Source organism: Amphiprion ocellaris, chromosome 2 (assembly GCF_022539595.1).
Source record: "Amphiprion ocellaris isolate individual 3 ecotype Okinawa chromosome 2, ASM2253959v1, whole genome shotgun sequence".
NCBI classification, from domain to species: domain Eukaryota; kingdom Metazoa; phylum Chordata; class Actinopteri; family Pomacentridae; genus Amphiprion; species Amphiprion ocellaris.
In genome coordinates this window covers 5,842,472-5,866,294 of record NC_072767.1, presented here as the reverse complement: position 1 = coordinate 5,866,294, position 23,823 = coordinate 5,842,472, and the positions used below count along the sequence as shown (strand labels likewise).

General features: G+C 36.2%; 1 protein-coding gene across 1 annotated transcript; it reads left to right on the top strand.

Moving 5' to 3' along the window:
• Positions 1-1,394: 1,394 nt before the first annotated feature.
• Positions 1,395-3,348, top strand: fam43a (family with sequence similarity 43 member A). The gene has a single exon (XM_035948655.2). The coding sequence runs from the start codon at positions 1,552-1,554 to the stop codon at positions 2,599-2,601; it is 1,050 nt and encodes a 349-aa protein (XP_035804548.1). The 5' UTR covers positions 1,395-1,551; the 3' UTR covers positions 2,602-3,348.
• The last annotated feature ends 20,475 nt before the right edge of the window (positions 3,349-23,823 follow it).

The following is a 23,823-nucleotide window of genomic DNA, read 5'->3' as shown; positions in this document are numbered from 1 at the left end:
TGTTCCCATTCATGCTTAAACTAAAAGATTATTCTGCTTTCTAGGTCACAGCATTTATATATTAGATTAAAAACATCACTGTTGAGCCAATGTGCTTTCCAGTAAAAAAAATAAAAAATAAAAATTAACTTCAGAAAATAACCTAAAATGTTTAAATATTGAGGTTAAGAACCTGCAGTGTTATTTATGGTGTGAATTTACCTCAGGAAATTAAATAATACGGATTAAAACCCTATAAATTTGTGTAATATACAACTTTACCTGAATATAATCAATATTAAAAATTAAAATCCAACATAAAATATGGAAAATATAACTTTATCTAACTATGAAACATATTAAACAGTATTAAACACTTTATAAATATCAGTTTTACCTGAACATGGTGAACATTAAAGCAGACTAGTTAATAGTAAATAGATTAATTAATAGAAAACAGTCATTATTGGTGGCTTCGGTGTTATTTATGGTGTGAATTAAACAATACGGATTAAAAACCCTATAAAATTGTATAAAATCCAACTTTATCTGAATATAATCAATCCTAAAAACTAAAATCCTACAAAAACTGCATAAAACACAACTTTATCTAACTATAATAAGAATTAAACAGTGTTAAACATGCAGACTAACTTGATTAAATAGATAAATTAATAGAAAACAGTCATTATAGCTGTCCTCAGTGTTATTTATGGTGTAAATTTACCTGGGTAAATTTAATAATAAGGATTAAAAACCCTGTAAATTCATAGAAAATTCAACTTTACCTGGATATAATCAATGTTAAAACTTAAAATCCTACAAAAATGAACATAAAATCCAACTTTATCTAACTATAATACATATTAAACAGTATTAAACACTTTATAAATATTAGTTTTACCTGAATATGATGAACATTAAAGCAGACTAGTTAGTAGCAAATAGATTAATTAATAGAAAACAGGCATTATTGAGGCCCTCGTTATTTATGGTGTGAATTTACCAAAGTAAATGTAATACGGATTAAAAACCCTATAAATTCATATAAAATCCAACTTTATCTGAATATAATCAATATTAAAAATTTAAATCCTACAAAAATTATATAGAAAAAAACTTTATCTAACAATAAGTATTAAAAAGTATTAAACATGCAGATTAACCTGACTAGATAGATAAATTAATTTACCAAAAAAATGAAATTATTTTTAGTAAACCTGGCTTCCTGTTGTCTGTATTTTTTTATTTTTTTTTAATAGTCATAATATTGAGTTATTTCTCGGTATTTATCAGCTGCTGTCGTCTGGAACCTTTCTACGGTGATGTTCTGACTTGGTTCGGTCCACCTCCCCTCTGGCCGCTGAATAGTTTCTTCCTATATTTAAGCGGCGCGGCGGCTGTCGGATCCTCAGTCCGCCTCCAGCCGCTCACAGACTCTAGTTCTCCAGCAGGATGCGGGACCAGAACCCGGACCGACTCCTGCACTCCGGTTCTGTCCGAGCTGCTCTCACATGACCGAAGCCTCCGGAACCCGTTAGCCTCAGTCCGTGCGTGTCTCTCCGACCTAAAATGCTGCCGTGGAAGAAGAACAAGTTCGAGCTGATCGAGGAGGACCAGCGGGCCAAGCAGAAGGGCTACGCCGTGAGCCTCCACTACTCCGCGCTCACCTCCTTCGCCAAGTCGTGCCCGGAGAGCGCCCTGAACCGGGTGGGCAGCATGTTCAAGTCCAAGCGGAAAAAGGTGAAGATCACCAGCGAGGACCCCACCTACACGGTGCTGTACCTGGGCAACGCCACCACCATCCAGTCCAAGGGGGACGGCTGCACGGACGTGGCGGTGAGCAAGATCTGGGGCAAGAGCGAGATGGGCAAGAACGGAACCAAGATGCGGCTGACGGTCAGCTCGCAGGGCATCCGCATGGTGCACCTGGACGACAAGGCCCGGCGGCCCGGACACCTGTACCTGCTGCACCGGGTCACCTACTGCGTGGCCGACCCGCGGCTGCCCCGGATCTTCGCGTGGATTTACCGACACGAGATGAAGCACAAAGCCGTGATGCTGCGCTGCCACGCGGTGCTCGTGTCCAAGCCGGAGAAGGCGAAGGCCATGGCGCTGCTGCTCTACCAGACCTCCGCCACGGCGCTGGCCGAGTTCAAGCGGCTGAAGCGGCGGGACGACGCCCGGCACCAGCAGCAGCAGCTGGTCGGGGACCGGAGCGTCCCGCTGGTGCCGCTCCGGAAGCTGCTGAACGGGCAGTGCTGCTACAAGCCGCCGGTGGAGCGGAGCCGCAGCGCCCCGAAGCTGGGCTCCATCACCGAGGACTCCGTGGGGGAGGAGGAGGAGGAGAAGGCCATGCACTTCGAGTGCGAGGACGTCCTGGACACGGAGCAGGACGGTACCGGCACCGGGAAACCGGAGCTGACCCAGATCATCAGCGACCTGGGCGAGCTGAGCATCGGCAACGACGTGCAGACCCTGAAGGCGGACCTCCGGGTCACCAGGCTGCTGTCCGGGGAGAGCACCGGGTCCGAGTCCTCCATAGAGAGCCAGAACCAGGAGCCTCCGCAGCCCGGTACCGGTACCGGACCGGAGGAGCTGAAGTTGCAGGAAACCGCCTGAGAGACTCTGGAAAGGATTCTCTGTTGGACAGAGTTTAACTCCTCGGTGCCTCCAGAACCCTCAGCTGGACGGAACAGACCCGGTTCAGGTCTGACAGGACCAGCAGGACCCAGTTCAGGTCTGACAGGACCCAGTTCAGGTCTGACAGGACCCAGTTCAGGTCTGACAGGACCAGCAGGACCCGGTTCAGTTCTGACAGGACCTGCAGGACCCGGTTCAGGTCTAATACCCGGTTCAGGTCTGATAGGACCTGCAGGACCCAGTTCAGGTCTGTCTGGACCTGCAGGACCCGGTTCAGGTCTGACAGGACCCAGTTCAGGTCTGACAGGACCTGCAGGACCCGGTTCAGGTCTAACAGGACCCAGTTCAGGTCTGACAGGACCAGCAGGACCCGGTTCAGGTCTAACAAGACCCGGTTCAGGTCTAAAAGGACCCGGTTCTCCTCCGGTTCCGTCTCTTTCAGAGGATTTCTGTTTACTGACATTTGTTTTTCACTTGAATCCAAACCAAACGTTCCCTTTGTGTTCTGCAGAGGTTCGGTTCCGCTGTCAGGACCCGGTTCCGGTTCCGGTGTTTCTACATGTACAGAATGTGTCCTATGTTGTCTGGAACATACATGTTTTATCTTTGCTGTGCAAAAGAAGAACTATTTCTGTCTGAAGTCTGAGTCTAAAGCTGTAATTTTTTAAAGATTCTAAAATGTGGTTTTATTCTGTGAACCTCATGAATAAAAAGTTCAAAGATGAAGTTGGAAGTAATAAATGATGAAGGAGGTCAGTTACTGAGAGGATTTACCTGAAGAAGAACCAGGACAGAAGAGCTGCTGCTGCTGTTGGAGGCTCTGGAGATGTTCACTGGAAAAATAAATATGTTAAATATAAAAAAATAAACTTGCAAATATAAATCTGTTAAATATATACAAAATGAAGCTGGAAAAATTAATCAGTTAAATTAAACCTGTAAAACTAAACCCATAAAAATACATCTGTAAAATTAAATATATAAAATTAGACTTGCAAGACAAAACTTGTAAAAATAAATCTGTAAAAATAAATCTGTAAAAAAATAATTGTATAAAAACAAATTTATGAAAATAAATCTGTAAAAACAAACCTCTTAAACTGAATCCATAAAATTAAATCTGTAAAACTAAACGTGTTAATCAGTGAAAAATACTTTTAAAATGGTGAAATAATGTAATATTTAAAAAATTGTAAAACCTGTAGAAATGACAGCATTTATCTGTAAAATAAGGATTTTTTTTTCTGACTTTAAAACAGTTAAACTGTAATTTTTTTGGTCCTTTTATTATAAAAGAACTAATTCTATTTACAATAAATTAATTTATGTATTTTTCTGTGATTAAAAAAAACTGGAAAATCTGTGAAGTCTCAGTAAATAATTAAAAACAGTCCAGTTAAAAACTGTTTTCTTTAAAAAAAAAAAAAGTTTTACAGTCAGCATTTTTACTGTTTTTATTACAGTCATTCTGTTTTTTTTAATTTTATTTTTAAAAAGTCATTAAAAAAATTTCTGAAAACCCAGTAGGAAGGAAAAAACTATGATGTTCAAAAACTGAAAGTAACAGCAAATATAATTTGAAAATAAAATAATTAAAAATATATAGTAAAATAATCAGATTTGCAGAAATTTGTAAAATACAGATTTTTGATGTTATTTGTAGTTTTATCCTGTTTTTTAATGGTCAGTTTGTACATTAATAATTAATTTCTCTGATTTTACAAATTATCTGTGGTTTAACAGAAAATTGTTAAAGAAAAAAAATTTACATTTAAAAATAATGAAAAAATGTTTGTTTTTTAAGGTTTTGTTTTTAGTAAAAAGTCAGTAAAAGAAAATCCTGTACAAAATAAGAAAATTTGCCAGCAAGAGGGGCATAATTTTAATTTTTAAAAACAAAAAGTAATTTCACAAAACAGGAAAAATCTGTACAATACCTATTTTTAAAAATAATTCATAATTTTCCAGTCTTTACTATGCATTATTTATTTAAAATAACAGCATACATCTCTAAAATATTTATATTTTACTATATTTTTGCTGATTTAAATACAGGTTGTTTTTTTTTAAATTGAATATTAGCGTAAAATGTAAAAGAATAAATTATTATTTGTGAAAAAAATGCAGATTATTTAAAATCCTGACATTATTTTGTTTCATCCAGTTTTTAATAGTTAATCTATAAATTAATACTTTTTTGTGTGATTTACTGGAAATTATCTGAAGTTATTTATTTCAGATTTACTAATTATTATCTGAAATTATTTATTTTATATTTATTAATTATTATGTGAAATTATGTATTTCATATTTATCAATGATTATCCTAATTTTTTTATTTCAGATTTGCTAATTATTATCTGAAATTATTTATTTCATATTTAGTAATTCATATTTAGTAATTATCAAAAATTATGTCATATTTATTAACTTTTATCTGAAATTATTTATTTCATATTTATTAGTTATCATGTGACATTATTTAATTCGTATTTATTCATTATTATCTGAGTAAAGTAAAAATATTACATAGATAATTAATATAAAAACAGTCATTATTGTTTCCTTCGGTGTTATTTATGAGATGCTTTTATCAAAGTAAAATAAATCATATGGATTAAAAAACCTATAAATAATAATAAGGATTGAAGTCCAAATTTATCTGAATGTAATCAATATTTAAAATTAACATCTTACAAAACCTTTATAGGAAACAACTTTATGTAAAAATAAGTATTAAACATTTTATAAATATCAGCTGTAATAGAAATAGCAGTAAACTGTTGAACAAACTCGTTAATTTTTTCATTAATGTTGTGTTTTTTGCTGGTCTTTAATCCTGTTTAGTTGAATCTGAGCGGCTGCAGATTATCATTCAGATTGTTATGATTATTCAGATTATTATTCAGGTTATTCAGATTATTATTCAGATTAATATGCAGATTATTATTCAGGTTATTCAGATTAATATGCAGATTGTTATTCAGATTATTATACAGATTGTTATGCAGATTATTATTAAGATTATTATTAAGATTATTATTCAGATTATCATTCAGATTTTTATGCAGATTATTATGCAGATTATTATTCAGATTATCCTTCAGATTATTATTCAGTTAAAAAACTGAAGACTCGACGCCTCATGAGAAGAAAACAGCAGAAATAAAAACTGCTGAACGGATCCTTTAAAGACAAACAGCCAGAGGGGATTTAACGGGTTTTATTTTGAAATCCTCACTCGGATTCTAAAATAAGACTCAAGTTACTGTAATCCAGATAAACTGAGGAAATAAAAGCTGTTTTCTTCAAATATACATAAATATTAGTGTAGACAAGAGTGAACAAATTCAGGAGAAGTAAACCTGAACTCAGTTAAACTTTATGAATTAAAAGTACCTCAGGAAAACATTTAATCAACATAAATTAGTGACGTCTGCTTTAGATGATCTGTTCTGGAAATTCATATCAGAACTTCTTCGCTTTCTGTGTCCGTTTGTGGAAGCTGCTGCTGCTGGGAGGAAATAAAAGAAGTTCCTTCTGTCGGCTTCATGTTGAAACCATAACCAGGTTGATCATGTGAGCTGAGGTCAGAACAGGAAGTGATGAAACAGCAGCATCACTTCCTGTTTTAAAATACATTGAAACACATTAAAGGACCTGCTGCTGTTAAAGCTGCAGGAGAAAATCATAATTTACTGGTTTAAACGAAGGTTAAAGGTTTCTACAAGATGTTTTACATAATATCACCACTTCAACTTCAACTTCATATAACTCAAAGAATTCAAAGATTTCAGGGTTTCTACTTGTTAACACACCTGGACAGGTTCAGATTATTAAAGGACCTGCAGAATGAGTAAATATAAAAGGTGAATATTTTACTGATAAATTCCACTGAATCAGTGAATATTTCCAGCTGGGATCAGACTAATAGTTCATTCTGCAGCTGCTAATACAGTCCATGTTCTGGTGCTAATGCTAAGCTAATTCTAGTGCTAATCCAAAGTAACTTCCAGTTTAACAAACTGCTGGATGAGAACCAGAAAGCTTTTGTCATAGAGTATTTATCATTTCTGGGTCAATTTATATAATTTCTGCTTTAAAGGTTTAAATATCTCATGTTGAAATACAAAGCAGGAGTTTTATTAAGAAAAAGATCCTATAAAAGATGTAGTAAACCACTTCTAGTCAAATTTTAACAGGTCCCAATCAGAAGCTGCACGTCACAACCGGAAGTCCCGCCTCGCCCCGCCCCCAACAGATGTTCGCTCCGGAAGTCCCGCCTTTAACAGAAAATCACCAACCATGAAGACAACAAAATGCAGCAACATACAGCTTCTGTCATTCAGGTTTGTTTAACAGAGTTGCTCTGCAGGTTTTGAACAGGAAAATCTGCATTTTTACGAATAGTACTTTACTCTTTTATTACATTTTGACCATAAAATTACTGTTTCAAAGTATGTTGCTGTTAACTTTTAAAATAAATAATAAAGAAAAAGATAGAAAATAAATATAGAAAATCAAAGTAAAAGACAAAAAATACACAATAGAAAATAAAAGACAAAATAAAAAATGGAAAATAAAAATAAAAGAGAAAATAAATAATAGAAAATATAAGATAAGATGTTTTGCTGACCAAAACAGTTAAACAGTTTTTTAAGTCATTTATTATGAAAGAACAAATTTCTATTTACATGTAAATAATTAAAATGACTTTACATTAATTAATTTATTTATTTATTCACTAAAAGCTATTACATGAACAAAAAGACTAAAAAACTTTGGAAAAAAACGAATTGGAGCAAATTAATTTATAGAATCTGTGCCTCCTTTAGAACTTATGTTAACCCTCCTGTTGTCCTCATTTACAGGCACCAAAAAATATTGTTCCCTTGTCTGCAAAAAATCCAAAAATTCAGCAACAAAATCCCCCAAATTTATAAAAATGTGCAAAATCTTCAGGAAGAAAATTCCAATAATTCCTTAAAAGTTTCCCTTAAAAGTCTTATTTTAATTTATTCATTCATTTATTATTTACTATTTATTTCCCCAAATTTGGCAAGAAATAAAAATTTTAAAAAAAAAAATTGGAAACATTTTCAAAAATGAATACAAATCATCCAAAAAATCCTAAAAATATCAAAAGTGATTCAGTAAAAGTTCTGATATTTTCTTTAAGAATATTCAGGAAAAAATCAACCAAAATCCAGTGAAAGTCGCTAGATTTTGGTTGATTTTTTCTGAATATTCTTAAAGAAGCATTTTGGAAAATATTTTTTTTCCCCCCACATTTTCAAACTTTAAAACAGGTCAATTCTGAGCCACAGGACGACACAAGGGCTAATAACATAAATACATAATGTGGAAAAAGTAGTTTGAACAACTTCAGTTTTATGACTCATTAATGATGCTTCACTAGAATTTGATCTGGCATGTTAATTTTACTGATTATTATTTTATTAAACATTAAATCAGTGTTTTTGTCGGAGCTCCATCCTCCTCTTTAACTACCAGGATTAGTATCAGACTGATACACTTCCAGGAACACAGAGGTGAAACTCTCCCACTGTGGACGTCTTTATCCACAGACTCTGCATGTGATTATAGTTATTCACTGATTCAGCCTCCTGCTCGACATTCCTGCATAATTCCAGACTGTGTTCCCGATTTAAAGGAACCTCTAAGTGGTTTCTACTAAATTACCATAATTATGATGTTTCTCTGGGAGTCACTTCAGACCACAGTAGTAGTAAATAAGACCAGCTGGTACTCTGAATAGTACTTCAATGGAAGGATTCCACCACATGATTAAAGGATAAAAACTTCACATCATGATGCTGCCACCACCATGCTTCACATCATGATGCTACCACCACCATGCTTCACATCATGATGCTACCACCACCATGCTTCACATCATGATGCTACCACCACCGTGCTTCACATCATGATGCTGCCACCACCGTGCTTCACATCATGATGCTGCCACCACCGTGCTTCACATCATGATGCTGCCACCACCGTGCTTCATATCATGATGCTACCACCACCATGCTTCACATCATGATGCTACCACCACCATGCTTCACATCATGATGCTACCACCACCATGCTTCACATCATGATGCTACCACCACCATGCTTCACATCATGATGCTACCACCACCGTGCTTCACATCATGATGCTGCCACCACCGTGCTTCATATCATGATGCTACCACCACCGTGCTTCATATCATGATGCTACCACCACCATGCTTCACATCATGATGCTACCACCACCATGCTTCACATCATGATGCTGTCACCACCGTGCTTCACATCATGATGCTGCCACCACCGTGCTTCACATCATGATGCTGCCACCACCGTTCTTCACATCATGATGCTGCCACCACCATGCTTCACATCATGATGCTGCCACCACCGTGCTTCATATCATGATGCTGCCACCACCGTTCTTCACATCATGATGCTGCCACCACCGTGCTTCACATCATGATGCTGCCACCACCGTGCTTCACATCATGATGCTGCCACCACCGTGCCTCACATCATGATGCTGCCACCACCGTGCTTCACATCATGATGCTGCCACCACCATGCTTCACATCATGATGCTGCCACCACCATGCTTCACATCATGATGCTGCCACCACCATGCTTCACATCATGATGCTACCACCACCATGCTTCACATCATGATGCTGCCACCACCGTGCTTCACAGTGGGGATGGTGTATTTGTGATGATGTTCAGTGTTTGGTGTCCATCAAACATATCATCTGGTCTGATGGACATAAAGCTCCATCCTGGTCTCCTCAGACAAAAGAACCTTCTTCCAGGTGATGGAAGAAAGAGTCTTGGTGGCCTCCCTCACTAGTCTCTCAGGTCTTGAGGACGTCCTGCTCTAGTCAGATTCATTCATGTTCACCTTCTATTTCTTAGTGATGGATTTAACTGGACTCCAGGAGATCTTCAGGAACTTTAAATGTTCTTGTATCGTCCTGATTGATGCTTTTCAACAACCTTTTCTCAGAGTTTCTTGGTTCTTCAGTCTTCATGGTGTAGTTCTATCCAGGAGTTCTGATTGACCAGAGACTGGACCTTCAGATCCAGGAGTCTTTATCCTCCAATCACTGACCTCAGATCATCCATTAAGGACTTCTAGAACCATCAGCTGAACTTCGTGAATAAAAGCTTCAAGTGACTGAATGTAGATTAGGTTTATTTGAGGTTTGATGCTGAAACAGGAAGTAGCTGATGGTTGGTTTCTGTTCCTCGTGATGCCGTTGACCCGCCTACATCATCATGGAGCAGCGTGACCTCATCACCAGCTTAATGTCATTAGTGGAACCACATGAAACTCCAGGTCATCGGTCTGCTGGAGGTTTCTCTCTGACCTACTTTCCCTCCAGAGTGTCCTGGAGCTCCGTCCTGACGTCCTCTTTGTGCTGCCGTTTGTTGACGAGTGTTTGGAGTTCCTGACAGATAAGAGGATTTACAAAGATGCGCTCTGTTGTTCACTCGTCACGTTTCCTCTCAGGTGTTTGTTTGACCCACATGTGAGCAGAAAGAAGCTTCAGCTAGATTTGTTCCATCTTAATGCTGCTATTAAAAACTGGACATCAGAGTTTATTTTCTCTACAGATAATCATTAAAAACACATCTGTTTCTGTGTTTAAAGGTCATGAAGACTTTATTAAAAAACATAAAACATCTAAACTGCTGCTTCAGTCTGCAGCTAACAGTGAAGATCTCATTAACTCTAATCCACTGATTAGATAATTAGATAATTATCTTGTTAAATTTGAACATGATGAACTTTATTCCTACTAAATGTCGTCACTACATCAACATGCTGCTGTTTGTATCCAGAACAAAGCTTCTACTTTCACTCTGAATGCTGAGTTTAGTTTGTTTCTCAGTTTGGGTAAAATAAAATCTCTGACTTCTGTCTGAGAGTGTTTTAAATGAGACACAAAATATCAACAACGAGACACAACAACAAAAACAAGACACAAAACGACAAAAACAAGACACAAAATCACAAAAATGACACAAAAAAATGACAAAAATGAGACAAAACGACAAAAACAAGACACAAAACGACAGAAACGAGACACAAAACAACAAAAACGAGACACAAAATGACAAAAATGAGACACAAAATGACAAAAACAAGACAGAAAATGACAAAAACAAGACAAAATCACAAAAACGAGACACAAAATGACAAAAATGAGACACAAAATGACAAAAATGAGACACAAAATGACAAAAACGAGAGACACAACAACAAAAACGAGAGACACAACAACAAAAACGACACAAAATCACAAAAATAAGCCACAAAATGGCAATAACAAGACACAAAGCAACAGATTTAGATTCTAACTGATTTATTAGAGATTCAGTTTGGTCATCAGGGGGTGGGACAAGAGAAAAATGGCATTTTAGGGGAACTCCAGACTTATTTGGTATTTAAAATATTTTAAACATTCTTTTCTCCTAGTTTTAATAGATTTGGTCTCAGGACAAGAACATTTACACAACTACTGCATGTTTTAGGGTTTAATACGTGGATTATTGGAGGTTAAATGTCCTCCAGGTCTGGAATGATTCTGAAACTCTCCTAAGCGCCATCTGACTAAAGTTCAGGATTAAAACTGGTCTAAAGCAGAGTTCTCCTGCAGTTAATTCTACGTTGGACTAAAACGTCTCCCAGCAGCGGTTTGTTAATCACACCTTAGAGCTGCTCACCTGCCCACAGCTCCCATTACAGCTCCCATTACACCTCCCATTACACCTCCCATTACAGCCCAGTGCATGCTGGGAGAATCCTCCACGCTGTAATCAGAGCTGAGCTGCTCTCATGAATTACAGACCAGTTCTGATCCGACCAGCAGGAAGGGAGGAAGCGGCTGCTCACCTGGAGGTGTCATCACCTGGACCTGATGGAGGCCTTCAGCTACTGACTCTGGATCAGCTGCAGAGAAGATGTTTAGTCCACACTGAAACTCCTTTCCTCAGGTAGACAATCGGCTCAACTCAAACTAATGTTCACACAAACTCCAATACACTGTAAAAATACGGAACTTATCTGTCTGCATTAATAAAATACATAAAAACGTCAATAAAACTACAAAATCAGACTCTGAATCTACATGTTTTATATAAAATGAGTTAGAAGTTATGAATGAAGTAGTGAGAGTGCCAAATTACATTAAAATTGACATTAAAATCTAGTAAAATCACAGAAAAAGTATTAATTCATATGTTGACTGTAAAACAAACAACAAAAACAAGCAAAAAACAATCTTTTTTTGCAAATGAATTTGTGCTTTTACAACATTTGACCTCTAAAATTAAAGTATTTTTTGTGTAAATTAGCAAAAAGAAACATTATATTCCAGATATTTTAAATAATTTCGCAGTTTTCTATAGTTTATGAATATTATACTATTCCACAGATTTCACTGCTGCTGATTTTCAATGTTTTGCTAATTTTTTTGAATTTTTATTTATTTATTTATTTATTTAACAAAGTTTGTGTGTTGTTTTAGGGAATTCAAACAAAAATGCCTGATGTAAATATATTTTTTTCCCCAATGACTAAGCTTGGATCACATTAGGAGCATCTCTAAAATACAATAATAATAATAATATTATTATTATTATTATTATTATTATCATTATTATTATCATCATTATTATTATTATTATTATTAATAATAAAGAACCGTTCTGACCTCTGAAGGTTCCTCCAGGTTTTAATTCTTCTCTAAAGTTTCCTGTCATGTTTTCACGTGACGGTTTGAACACGTAACGATCCGTGTTTTCAGGAGGAGCCACACGGAGCTGGAGGTCCAGCTGAGCTGTTTTCCATCCGACTCAAAGCTTCGTCCCCAGAGAGCCTCGATCCAGCAGGTTATTCCAGTCCTTCCTCTCAGAAAGGAAACGGAAAAATAACAGAGAAAACCAGGACAAGGAGCAGGACCAGGACCAGGACCAGGACCAGGACCAGGACCAGGACCAGGACCAGGACCAGGAGCAGGACCAGGACCAGGACAAGGACCAGGACCAGGACCAAAACCAGGACCAGGACCAGGTTTTAATGAGATTGGAGGAGGAGGAGAACTGGATTAACTGCTAACTTTATTCAGAGGAAACTGAAATCTACAACGTTCCTGTTTCTACCAGAAAGAGACGCAAAACAACATAAAAAAAGAGAAAACAACAAAAACGAGACATGAAACGATAGAAACGAAACAGAAACAGAAGCAGGAGAGTCCTGTTTGAGGAGCTGAGGAACCTTCAGGTGTTCATCTGCTGACATGAATCATTCTGAGGTTTAAAATCCAGTTTAACAGGATTTACTGGAAACAGTTTTATAAGATTTTGTACTAAATTCTAACAGCAGCAGCATGTTGATGTAGCGACAACGTTTGGCAGGAGTAAAGTTCATTATTTATCATCTACACACTGCTTAGTCCTCATTAGAGTCCCAGGGGGCGGAGTCTATGCCAGCTGACTCACCTGGACAGGTAACAGCTTCACCTGGACAGGTTTTTGTCTCATTTGTGTCGTTTTGTGTCCCATTTTTGTAATATTTTGTTTTGCTTTTGTTGTTTTTTGGTCTTTTATGTCTGACTTTTGTTGTTAGTCTCGTGTTTTTGTCGTTTTGCTTCTCGTTTGTGTCATTTTGTGTCTTTTTTTCTCGCTTTGTAACTTTGTTGTCTAATTTTTTGTTTTGTTTTTTGTCATTTGTTTCATGTTTGGCCACTTTGTGTCTTGTTTTTGTCATTTTGTGTCTGGTTATTGTCGTTTTGTGTCTCATTTGTGTTGTTTATGTAATTTTGTGTCTTTTATCGCTTTGTAACTTTTTGTCTAATTTTTGTTTTTGTGTCATGTCTTATTTTTTGCTGTTTTGTGTCTCATTTTTGTAATATTTTGTCTTTTTTGTCTTTTTTCTGTCTGACTTCTATACACCGCTTAATCCTCACTAGGATCGCTGGAGTCTATCCCAGGTGACTGAGGGTGACGGTTCACCTGGACAGGTAACAGTCTATCACAGGGCTACACATAAAGACAAACAACCAGCATGTTTCTGGACTGTGGGAGGAAGCTGGAGAACCTGGAGAACCCAGCAGAGAGAACATCGTGTTCATGTTCAATGAGCTAACTGGCTAATTAGCTAATTGCTAATCTGGAGGTAATTATTCCACCAGCTGCTGTTTTCTTTATAGACGCCTCCAGCAACGACTTTTACTCTGTCAAGGAACATGGTGGAGTTATGTGATGATCGGCGTCTGTCTGTCTGTCTGTCTGTCTGTCTGTCTGTCTGTCTGTCTGTCTGTCTGTCTGTTCCCAACATTACTCAAAAACCGATTTGGAGGAAATTTTCAGGGAAGGTCAGAAATGACACAAGGACCACGTGATTAGATTTTGGCAGTGATGCAGCTTATAGTCTGGATCCACGAATTTGTTAAAGATTTCTGTATCATTGCCAGATAGCGGCACAGCGTCACTGTAACCATGACAACAAGTGAACACTACATCAGCTGCCTGCTGATGATCACATGATTGTGATCCTACTACAAATCTACCACTGAGGACTTATCAGGACTTATCCAGCAGAAATGATACAAGGAACAACTGATTAAATTGTGGGGGTGTTTCTGAGTCCCATCAATTCCCGCCGCCCGCTACATATTTAAGTCACGTGATCCGGTATCCATACATAACGTACACGTGCATAACACACGCCTGTGATCAGAACAAGGTCATGTTTTATTAAAGATTTCATCTGTCAGAGCCGATTAGATGACTGAGCGGCCTTGGAGGAGGACTGCTCTCTGAGTGATTTTCTGGTTTAGTTTTACTTTTATCATAGCGGTTAAATAATTACAGGAATCTACAAAACATACAAAAAGTTTTATAATAATTCAATACATGCAATAGATTTTGTTTAAAAATGTTTTCTCAGAGCTGTTGGATCATTAATTTAGTTCCTGGTTGTTTCTGTACTTCATTATCTTTAATACAATTGAATGAATGATGCTGAACTGCATCTCATGTCCTTTTCTGGGTTTTAAACAGTAAATAATTTGGATTATTTAACCTTTCTATGTTTTATAATTATTGTATTTTTGTAAAATGCAGCCAAACTCCAACAGCTGTGTTTGTTTTTATTCTAAAATGCAGGAAAATATTATAAATCTGATGCTTTTGTGGGAACCAAAAACAAGAATGATGTAAATTTAAAGTGAAATCTGTTTTTTTTATTAACTTCAGAGTTTATTCATTTGGTTTTTGTGACACAAATCTGAATTCTTTAAAATATTTTTGAGAATTTCCTGTTTTCAGATCTGCACATTTGGATTTTGGCAGCTAAGAACATTTTTTCATATTCATAACTTTACACTGAAATCTAAAGATAGAGCATTTGTTGAACTGGGGCCAGATTTTCTGCATTTTTATTACAGGTTTTTTTTTTTTTTAACAGTCTAATCAAACAAAGATGCTTTGGCTGAATATAAATTTAATATAAATATAATATAAAAGTAGCAGTACAAAATACATACAGTATATTATTGGTAAATACTGTATATAAATTTATTTAAATAAATGAGAAGTTTAACACAAAAGTTATTGGTGATTGCAGCTTTCCAGTAATTTATTGTAAATTTATAGAATTTTTTTCTCACCAAAATGAATGTGAAGGCTTACTGTAAAAGTTTATTGTTATTTATTATTTATTTATCGTTGTTGTTTGTGCTGCTCGGCTCAGACGGGTCCAGGTTATTGATCAGACCAACCAGACGGGAGTTTTCCGTCCTCGGTTCTGATGGATTCTCTGCAGCCGCCAGGAATCGATCAGAACAAGGACAGATGACGGGATGTCCAGAGGAATCTGATTGATTATTAACTGATCAATACTGAACCTCATTCACTGCTGGAACGAGTCCAGATGATGGAGTCATTAAATATTAAATACTAATAATACGCCATGTTTCCTCCATAAACAGCTTATATACAGGATAATAATAATAATAATAATAATAATAATAATAATAATAATAATAACAATAATAATAATAATAAATAACATTCAGAGATAGCAGAGTTTATTCGCAGCTGTAGAAGTCTAAACCAGGGGTGTCCAACATGTGGCCAGTGGTCCTCCAGAGGGTCCAATCCGGTCCTCAAAGTGTAAAAATTCCAGAGAAGACACTAAATGTAGATTGTAAATTAGTAAAACTATACATTTAGAATCATTTCTAGACCATGACAAGTTGTTTGGATCAGAAAGTAAAATACTAGATCGCTCTTTTGTCATTCTGTGTCTCATTTTTGTAATATTTTGTCGTGTTATTGTCTGATTTTTGTCATTTTGTCTTTCCTTTTGGACTCGCTTGTATTTTTTGTCCATTTTTTTGTTGCTTTGTAACTTTTTTGCCGAATTTTTTGTCTCTTTTTTGCTTTGTTTCATGTTGATTCTCTCATTTTTTGTCATTTGTTTCTCGCTTTTGTCGCTTTGTGTTTCCTTTTTGTCTCGCTTGTGGTTTTTGTCTTATTTGTGTCTTTTTGTGTTTCGCTTTATTCGTTTTGTTACTCGTTTTTGTCGTTTTGTGTTTTTTTAGTCTTGCTTGTGTTGTTTTTCCAATTTTTTGCTGCTTTGTAACTTTCTTCTAATTTTTTGTCTTATTTTCTGTTGTTTTGTGTCTTATTTTTGTAATATTTTGTCTTGTCTCATGTTTTTGTTGTTTTGCTTCTTTTTGTCGTTTGTCCATTTTTTTAGTCAAATAATGTCTTGTTTTTTGGTTGGTTTTTTGCTGTTTTTGTTTTGCTTCCTGTAGTTTGTCTCATTTTTGTCATTTTGTGTCTCATTTTTGTAATATTTTGTCTTGTTTTTTTGTCTGATTTTTGACTGACTTGTCATTTGTGTCATGTTTTTGCTGTTTTGCTTTTTGTTTTTGTCATTTATCATTTTTTTGTTGCTTCATAAGTTTTTCATCTCATTTTTTGTCATTTTGTTTTTCGTTTTTGTTGTTTTCTGTCTCATTTTTGTCATGTTTTGTCTTGTTTTTGTTGTTTGAATTTCGCTTTATTCATTGTTTTGTTTCTCATTTTTGTTGTTTTGTGCATTTTTAGTCTTGATTGTGTTGTTTTTCAAATTTTTTGTTGCTTTGTAACTTTTCAAATTTTTTTGTCTCTTTTTTGTTTTGTTTCGTATCGTTTGTCTCAATTTTTGTTGTTTTGTATCTCATTTTTGTAATATTTTGTCTTGTTGTCTCATGTTTTTGTTGTTTAGCTTCTTGTTTTTGTCATTCATCCGTTTTTTGTCACTGTAACTTTTTTGTCTCATTTATTGTCTTGTTGTTTTTTCTTGGTTTGTCCGACTTTTAGCGTTTGTCTCATGTTTTTGCCATTTTGTTTTTCGAGTTTGTCATTTTCCGTCTTGTTTTTGTAATGTTTGTTCTTGTTTTTGTTGTTTGCGTTTCGCTTTATTCATTGTTTTGTTTCTCGTTTTGGTGCTTTGTAACTTTTTTCTAATTTTTTGTCTCTTTTTTGTTTTGTTTCATCTCATTTGTGTCATTTTTTCTCATTTTGTGTCTCATTTTTGTAATATTTTGTCTTCTTGTCTCATTTTTTTGTTGTTTCGCTTCTTGTTTTTGTTGATTATCCATTTTTTGTCATTTTTTTAGCTTTTTTGTCTAATTTTTTGTCTTGTTTTGTTTTTTTTTCTTGTTTTTGTTTTGTTTTGTGCCGTTTGTCTCATTTTTTAAATCATTTTGTGTCTTGTTTTTGTAATTTTTGTCTTGTTTTTGTTGCTTTTTATTGTTTGTGTTTCACTTTATTCGTTGTTTTATGCATCGTTTTTGTTGTTTTGTGTTTTTTTTGCCTCGTTTGTGTTGTCTTTTTCCTTGTCGTTTTGTAAGTTTTGTCTAGATTGGTTTGAGTGTGGAACCTGAACTAAAATGACTTTGACTCCCCTGATCTAAAACATCCTGGAGGTGACGAAGTTCAGCTGATGTTGGTTTTAATCCTGTTTCAGGTGAAGCAGGTCGACTGAGACGTTTTATTTTATGAACTGAGATGAACGGAGGAGCAGCTGAAGCTTTGTTCAGACACGTTTCCTCCCTGCAGGCTGGAAACTGAACCAGTTTCTGATTAACATGGAAATAAAGTGGAAACTTCTGCACATCCAGACCTGCAGATTCAAACCTGAAGCAGGCCGACAGGAAAACTGACAGCAGCAGCAGATTTCGGATTTATGGAGACAAATGGAAATGGTAAGTATTTATATAGCGCTTTACTATACCGGAAACGATACCCAAAGCGCTTTACATTATACATCGCATTCACACACTGATGGCGGAAGCTGCCATGCAAGGCGCTAACCACGACCCATCAGGAGCAGTTAGGGGTTCGGTGTTTTGCTCAGGGACACCTGGACATGAGCTCTCCAGGACAGGATCGAACCAGCAACTCTCCAGTTACAAGACAGCCACTCTACCCACTGAGCCATGCCGCCCCACAAGGAAAGGAAAGGAAAAGATATGAACAAAACAAGCAGAGACGGAAAATTAATTCAAAGGATTTCAATCTTTTTATTACCTCCTTAATAGAGAGTTTAACTGAATAGAATAAAACAGGTATTTCTTTCTCTGTTTTGCTCTTGCTTACTTTCTAAATCATCTTTGAGTATCTCGAGGTGCACAACATAATTAATATGCATTATTATTGTTATTATTTAGTGGACAGAATATTCACCCAATATCATTCATTTCACTTTAATTTGTCCAAAAACTAAAATTATTTCCACATCTCCTTCATTCCAAGAGTAAGACCTGAACGTACAGAAATATTTTCACTTACAGCATTAATTTAGTCTAACTTCATCAAAACAAACTCAGACATGAAAGAAAAGACAGAATCAATAGCAGTCATGTTTTGTCCTGTAGTTAAGACTCCACTGAGACTCTTATTTTGTAGTTTGGTAGAAAGCAGACATTCCTTCCTTTCTGGAATCATTGGCAGAAACAAGTTTTATATCCGTCATGTTCCTCTGAAGTAGGAAGCACCTGGCCTGGTTTTAAAAAAGAAAGTTCATAAAAACCGTCTGAGTCTCTTCATCTCTGACTGGAGTTTTAGGTTTTGTTGATCCAGACTTTATCTTCTAACTGTGAGACGATGGTGCTAACCACCGAGCCACTGTGCAGCCTCTGTGTTGCTAAATCAAAGAACCAAATAAAACCAAACAAAGGCTAACAGAGATAGCACCTAGCTAAAGGAAAACTAAACAACTAAACTCCCTAGCCAAACTGAAAAACAATAGCAACAGCCCCAACAAACAACAGAAACCAACACCAGTGAGTGCACAGAATAAACTAAACAAAACCGGTGCCTCCAAACACACATTACTAACCAGACAGTACAAGAATCACCACCAACCACCACCCCTCAGTGGCTACAGGACACAAGTAGCGTCTCATCAGATTAGCTGCTAACAGAAGCTACAGTCTTCACCAAGACTGGTAACTCCTCACCCATAAAACACAAAGACTCCAGAGCCACCAGGGTGAACTGGTCCTGTTAAACCCCAGCCATCCTGACTGACACGCTGGTTGTAGATTTATAGCAGGTATGGTGATGGTTGGGATCTTTTGGGAGGAGGAGTTGTGGTGGTGGACCAATCAGATGGGTCGGGAGGCAGGTAGAACCAGGTCTGGAGCTCCAGGACAATCACTGCTGATGTCTCCCAGGTGGGATCTGGAGCTTCATCCAGCTGTGATCAGTATCAGTCTAAAGAAGCACCTTGACCCACAGAGGCTGGACAAGTCCACTTACAACCACACCAAACCAGGCAACCAAACAGACATGCATCTACAATCTTGAGCAACATTTAGCCTGATTTCCACATTTTAAAACATGGAAATATATGGAAACCAGCTGGTGGCCACAGAGAAGGAAATCAAAAACCATAAATGTAAATTCATAGTTAATAGTGTTGATTAAATTTCAAAAATGTCTCTTTTATGAAGTTTTTCTAGAGTCTGATAGAGAAAATCTGGTTAACAAACTTGATAAACTTGTCTGATATCCATTATCTCTGATTGGAGTTTTAGTGGTCGAAATGTTGGTGTTCATAGAGGTCCAGATGTTCATAGAGGTTTAGATGTTGGTGTTCATAGAGGTCCAGATGTTCATAGAGGTTTAGATGTTGGTGTTCATAGAGGTCCAGATGTTCATAGAGGTTTAGATGTTGGTGTTCATAGAGGTCCAGATGTTCATAGAGGTTTAGATGTTGGTGTTCATAGAGGTCCAGATGTTCATAGAGGTTTAGATGTTGGTGTTCATAGAGGTCCAGATGTTGGTGTGCATAGAGGTCTAGATGTTGGAGTTCATAGAGGTCTAGATGTTCATAGAGGTCCAGATGTTGGAGTTCATAGAGGTCTAGATGTTGGAGTTCATAGTGGTCCAGATGTTGGAGTTCATAGCGGTCTAGATGTTGGTGTTCATAGAGGTCCAGATGTTGGAGTTCAGAGGTCTAGATGTTGGTGTTTATAGAGGTCTAGATGTTCATAGAGGTCTAGATGTTCATAGAGGTCTAGATGTTCATAGAGGTCTAGATGTTCATAGAGGTCTAGATGTTCATATAGGTCTAGATGCTGGAGTTCATGGAGGTTTAGATGTTGGTGTTCATAGAGGACGTCTAACAACAGCAGCAAGTTTAGATTATAGTTCATAGTGCTGATTGAATAATAAACGTCCCTTTAACTGAGCCTGTTGAGTCTAACAAATCTGGTGAAAAAATGAACTTGATAACCTCATCTGATACCCGTTATCTCCGACTGGAGGTTCAAGTTTAGTAGATCAGGCTAACTCCAACAGATCTGAACCATGTCGAACCCTTCAGCTCTCCTGTTCTGATGAACCACACCAGCATATCAGAGCCTCCATGTGCTGCTGCCTGTTCAGGGTTTAGCCAGATGGCAGCTCATCTCTTAAATCCCTTAAAGCCTCTTAAGGCGGCGTCCAGGAGGAAACAACAGTCCACCTTTACTGGACACTAATCTCAACCCCCAACAACAGCGTCTCCATGGAATTAACAAGTCATCAGAGCTGGACGGTCCAGGAAAAGCTGGACATCCTTAAAGAAGCAGAACACCAGCTTTAGTCTGGATTTCACTGTTTCCTGTTCCTCTGCAGCATTAGAAGGCTTTTTATTGTACAGCAGAAAACCAGATTCTTCTCAGACCCAACAGGAACCACCAGGACTCTAGAGCAGGGGGCCAAACAGGAGCCCTGCGGCCCGAAACCGGTCCTCCAAGGGTCCAATCAGGTCCTCAAAGTGTAAAAATTACAGAGAAGACATGAACTGTAGATTGTAAACTTTAAAAACGCTTGCATTGTCTATCTATTTTTTTGTCGTTTTGCTTCATGCTTTTGTCATTTTTTGTCTCGTTTTTGTTGTTTGTCTCATTTTTTTGTCGCTTTGTAACTTTTTTGTCTAATTTTTGTCTCTTTTTTTTGTTTTGCTTTGTGTCGTTTGTCTAATTTTTTGTCATTTTGTGTCTCATTTTTGTAATATTTTATCTTGTTTTTGTTGTTTTTTGTCTGACTTTTGTTGGTTATCTCTGGTTTTTGTCACTTTGTGCTAACTTTTTGTATCGCTTGTTTTTCTTGACTAATTTTTTCCTTTTGTTTTTTTCCTTTTTTTGTTTTGTTTCTTGTTTTTATAGTTTTGTCTTCTTTGTCTTGCTTGTGTTTTGTCTTTTTTTGTCATTTTGTATCTCGCTTTTGTCATTTTTTGTCTCTTTTTTGTGGTTTGTCTATTTTTTATCACGTAATATTTTTGTTAAACTTTTTGTCTCTTTCTTGTTTTGTTTCGTGTAGTTTGTCTCATTTTTTGTCGTATCGTTCTTGCAATATTTTGTCTTGTTTTTGTTTTTTGTTTTTGTCTTTTTTGTTAGATTTTATTCATTTGTCTCATGTTTTTGTCGTTTTGTGTCTTTTTTGTGTCTTTTTTGTCATTTATCTCATTTATGTGTGGCTTTGTAACTTCTTTGTTTCATTTGTCGTCTCTTTTTTGTTTTATTTTGTGTCGTTTGTCTCATTTTTTGTCATTTTGTTTCTCACTTTTGTCATTTTGTGTCTCATGTTTGGAATATTTTGTCTTGTTTTTGTTGTTTTTGTCTGACTTTTATTGTTTGTCTCATGTTTTTGTTGTTTGGTTTCTCATTTTTGTCATTTTTTTGTCTCGTTTTTGTCATTTGTCTAATTTCTTTTGTGGCTTTGTATTTTTTTGTCTATTGTTACGTCTCTTTGTTTTGTTTCGTGGTGTTTCTCTCATTTTTTGTTGTTTTGTGTCTTTTCTTGTCTGGCTTTTGTGGTTTGTCTCATTTTTCACCATTTTGTGTCTCATTTTTGTAAAATTTTGTCTTGTTTTTGTTGTTTTTTGTCTGACGTTTGATGTTTGTCTCATGTTTTTGTCATTTTTGGTCTCATTTTTTTGTCGTTTGTCTCATTTTTTGTTGTTTTGCATCTCATTTTTGTAATACTTTGTCTCGTTTTTTTGTTTTTTGTCTTTTTTTGTCTGACTTTTGTCGTTTGTCTCATTTTTTTGTTGTTTGGCATCTCATTTTTGTAATGTTTTGTTTTGTTGTTGTTTTTTGTCTTTTTTGTCTGACTTTTCTCATTTGTCTCATGTTTTTGCCGTTTTGTTTCTCACGTTTGTCGTTTTCTGCTTCCTTGTTGACTTGCTTGTGTTTTTTGTCTTATTTTTGTCATTTTGTGTTTTGCTTTATTCATTGATTTTGTCCTCTTTTTGTTGTTTGTCTCAATTTTTTGCCATTTTGCGTCTCATTTTTGTAATATATTGCCTTGTTTTTGTTGTTTTTTTGTCTTTTTTGGTCTGATTTTGTGGTTTTGATCCTCCAGTAAATCCTCTATGGTTCAGTTCCAGGTGACTAAATGTTGTGTTCCTTTGTCGACACTCTGTGATCTGGAAGTTGTAATGTGGAAATGATAAACTGAGGCTGAATGTTGGTGAAATTGAGTTTATTTTTCTTCATAAATTTCAGGTTGTTCATGATGTTTATTAAAAAGACAATTCCTGAAATGTGAACATTTCTGCACTAAAACAAAGGAACCATTAAGAGTTGTGGTTATTTAGAGGTTATTATGCTGTGGTTTTACTGGTTTTACTGGAGATCAGACTGGACTGAATGTGGAACCTGAACTAGAATGAATCTGACACTTCTGATGTCAGTTTATATCAATGGGAACATTTAAAATACCTCCAGTCAGTTCATCTGCCAGAGCTCTTCTTCTCTGCCAAATATTCACGTGACCCAGAATGTGCTGTTGAACAGAATGAATGTTTAGTTTGTGCTGCACCCTCATGATTAGAAGAACCGTGTTATAAGATTCCAACTGATTCAGAGACGCATGACAGCAAAAACACAAAGAAGCAAACATACTAACAAAGAACTACACAACAGAGACACATTCAGTTCCTGTGAATCATGTTTTAGATTCACATTCATTCTATAAAACGCTTATTTATTAGTCATTGAGGGCATATAGCTGAGATTTGTGAAGTATTTGCACTGAATTTTGAGAATTTCATGTTTTCACACCTGGAAATTTTCTATTTTCACCTTCAAAAACACTTGAGAAGTCATTTTAAAAGTTTAATATATCCATAAATAAAACTCCAACAGTCATGAAACGTGGTGAGAACAGACAGAATAGTTTCATCAGATCAGAACGATTGAATGGATCCAGCAGAGAACACAGTTTAATTATTGGACGCTGAAAATGGAACAAAGTGAAACATTAAGTGTATGCATTTCTACTAAAATCCAGTCTTTGTTCGACATTTCACCAACTGCTGTGGCTCTAACATCAGTAGAATCTGATGTGTTAAAGTTTGATCAGAAAAGGTTCCAGTTTTAGGATATTTTGACTTGAAATGTGTCCAAAATAACTTAAAATTTGTCCAGAATTACTTAAAACTTGAGCTGAATTAATCAAAATTCGTCCAAATTGCCTTTATTGTGCCTAACTTGACTCCAAATTGATTAATATGAAAATAATATGTAACTATTGGCCCTTGAAAATGGAAAAAATGTGCAAAAATGTTCAATCCAGGCTGGTCTCGTGTCTCCATAAAGTTCCTGTAAGTGT

What these genes read in the sequence shown, in the direction of transcription:
- fam43a (XM_035948655.2), top strand. Translation starts at nt 1,552, where the DNA reads ATGCTGCCGTGGAAGAAGAACAAGTTCGAGCTGATCGAGGAGGACCAG.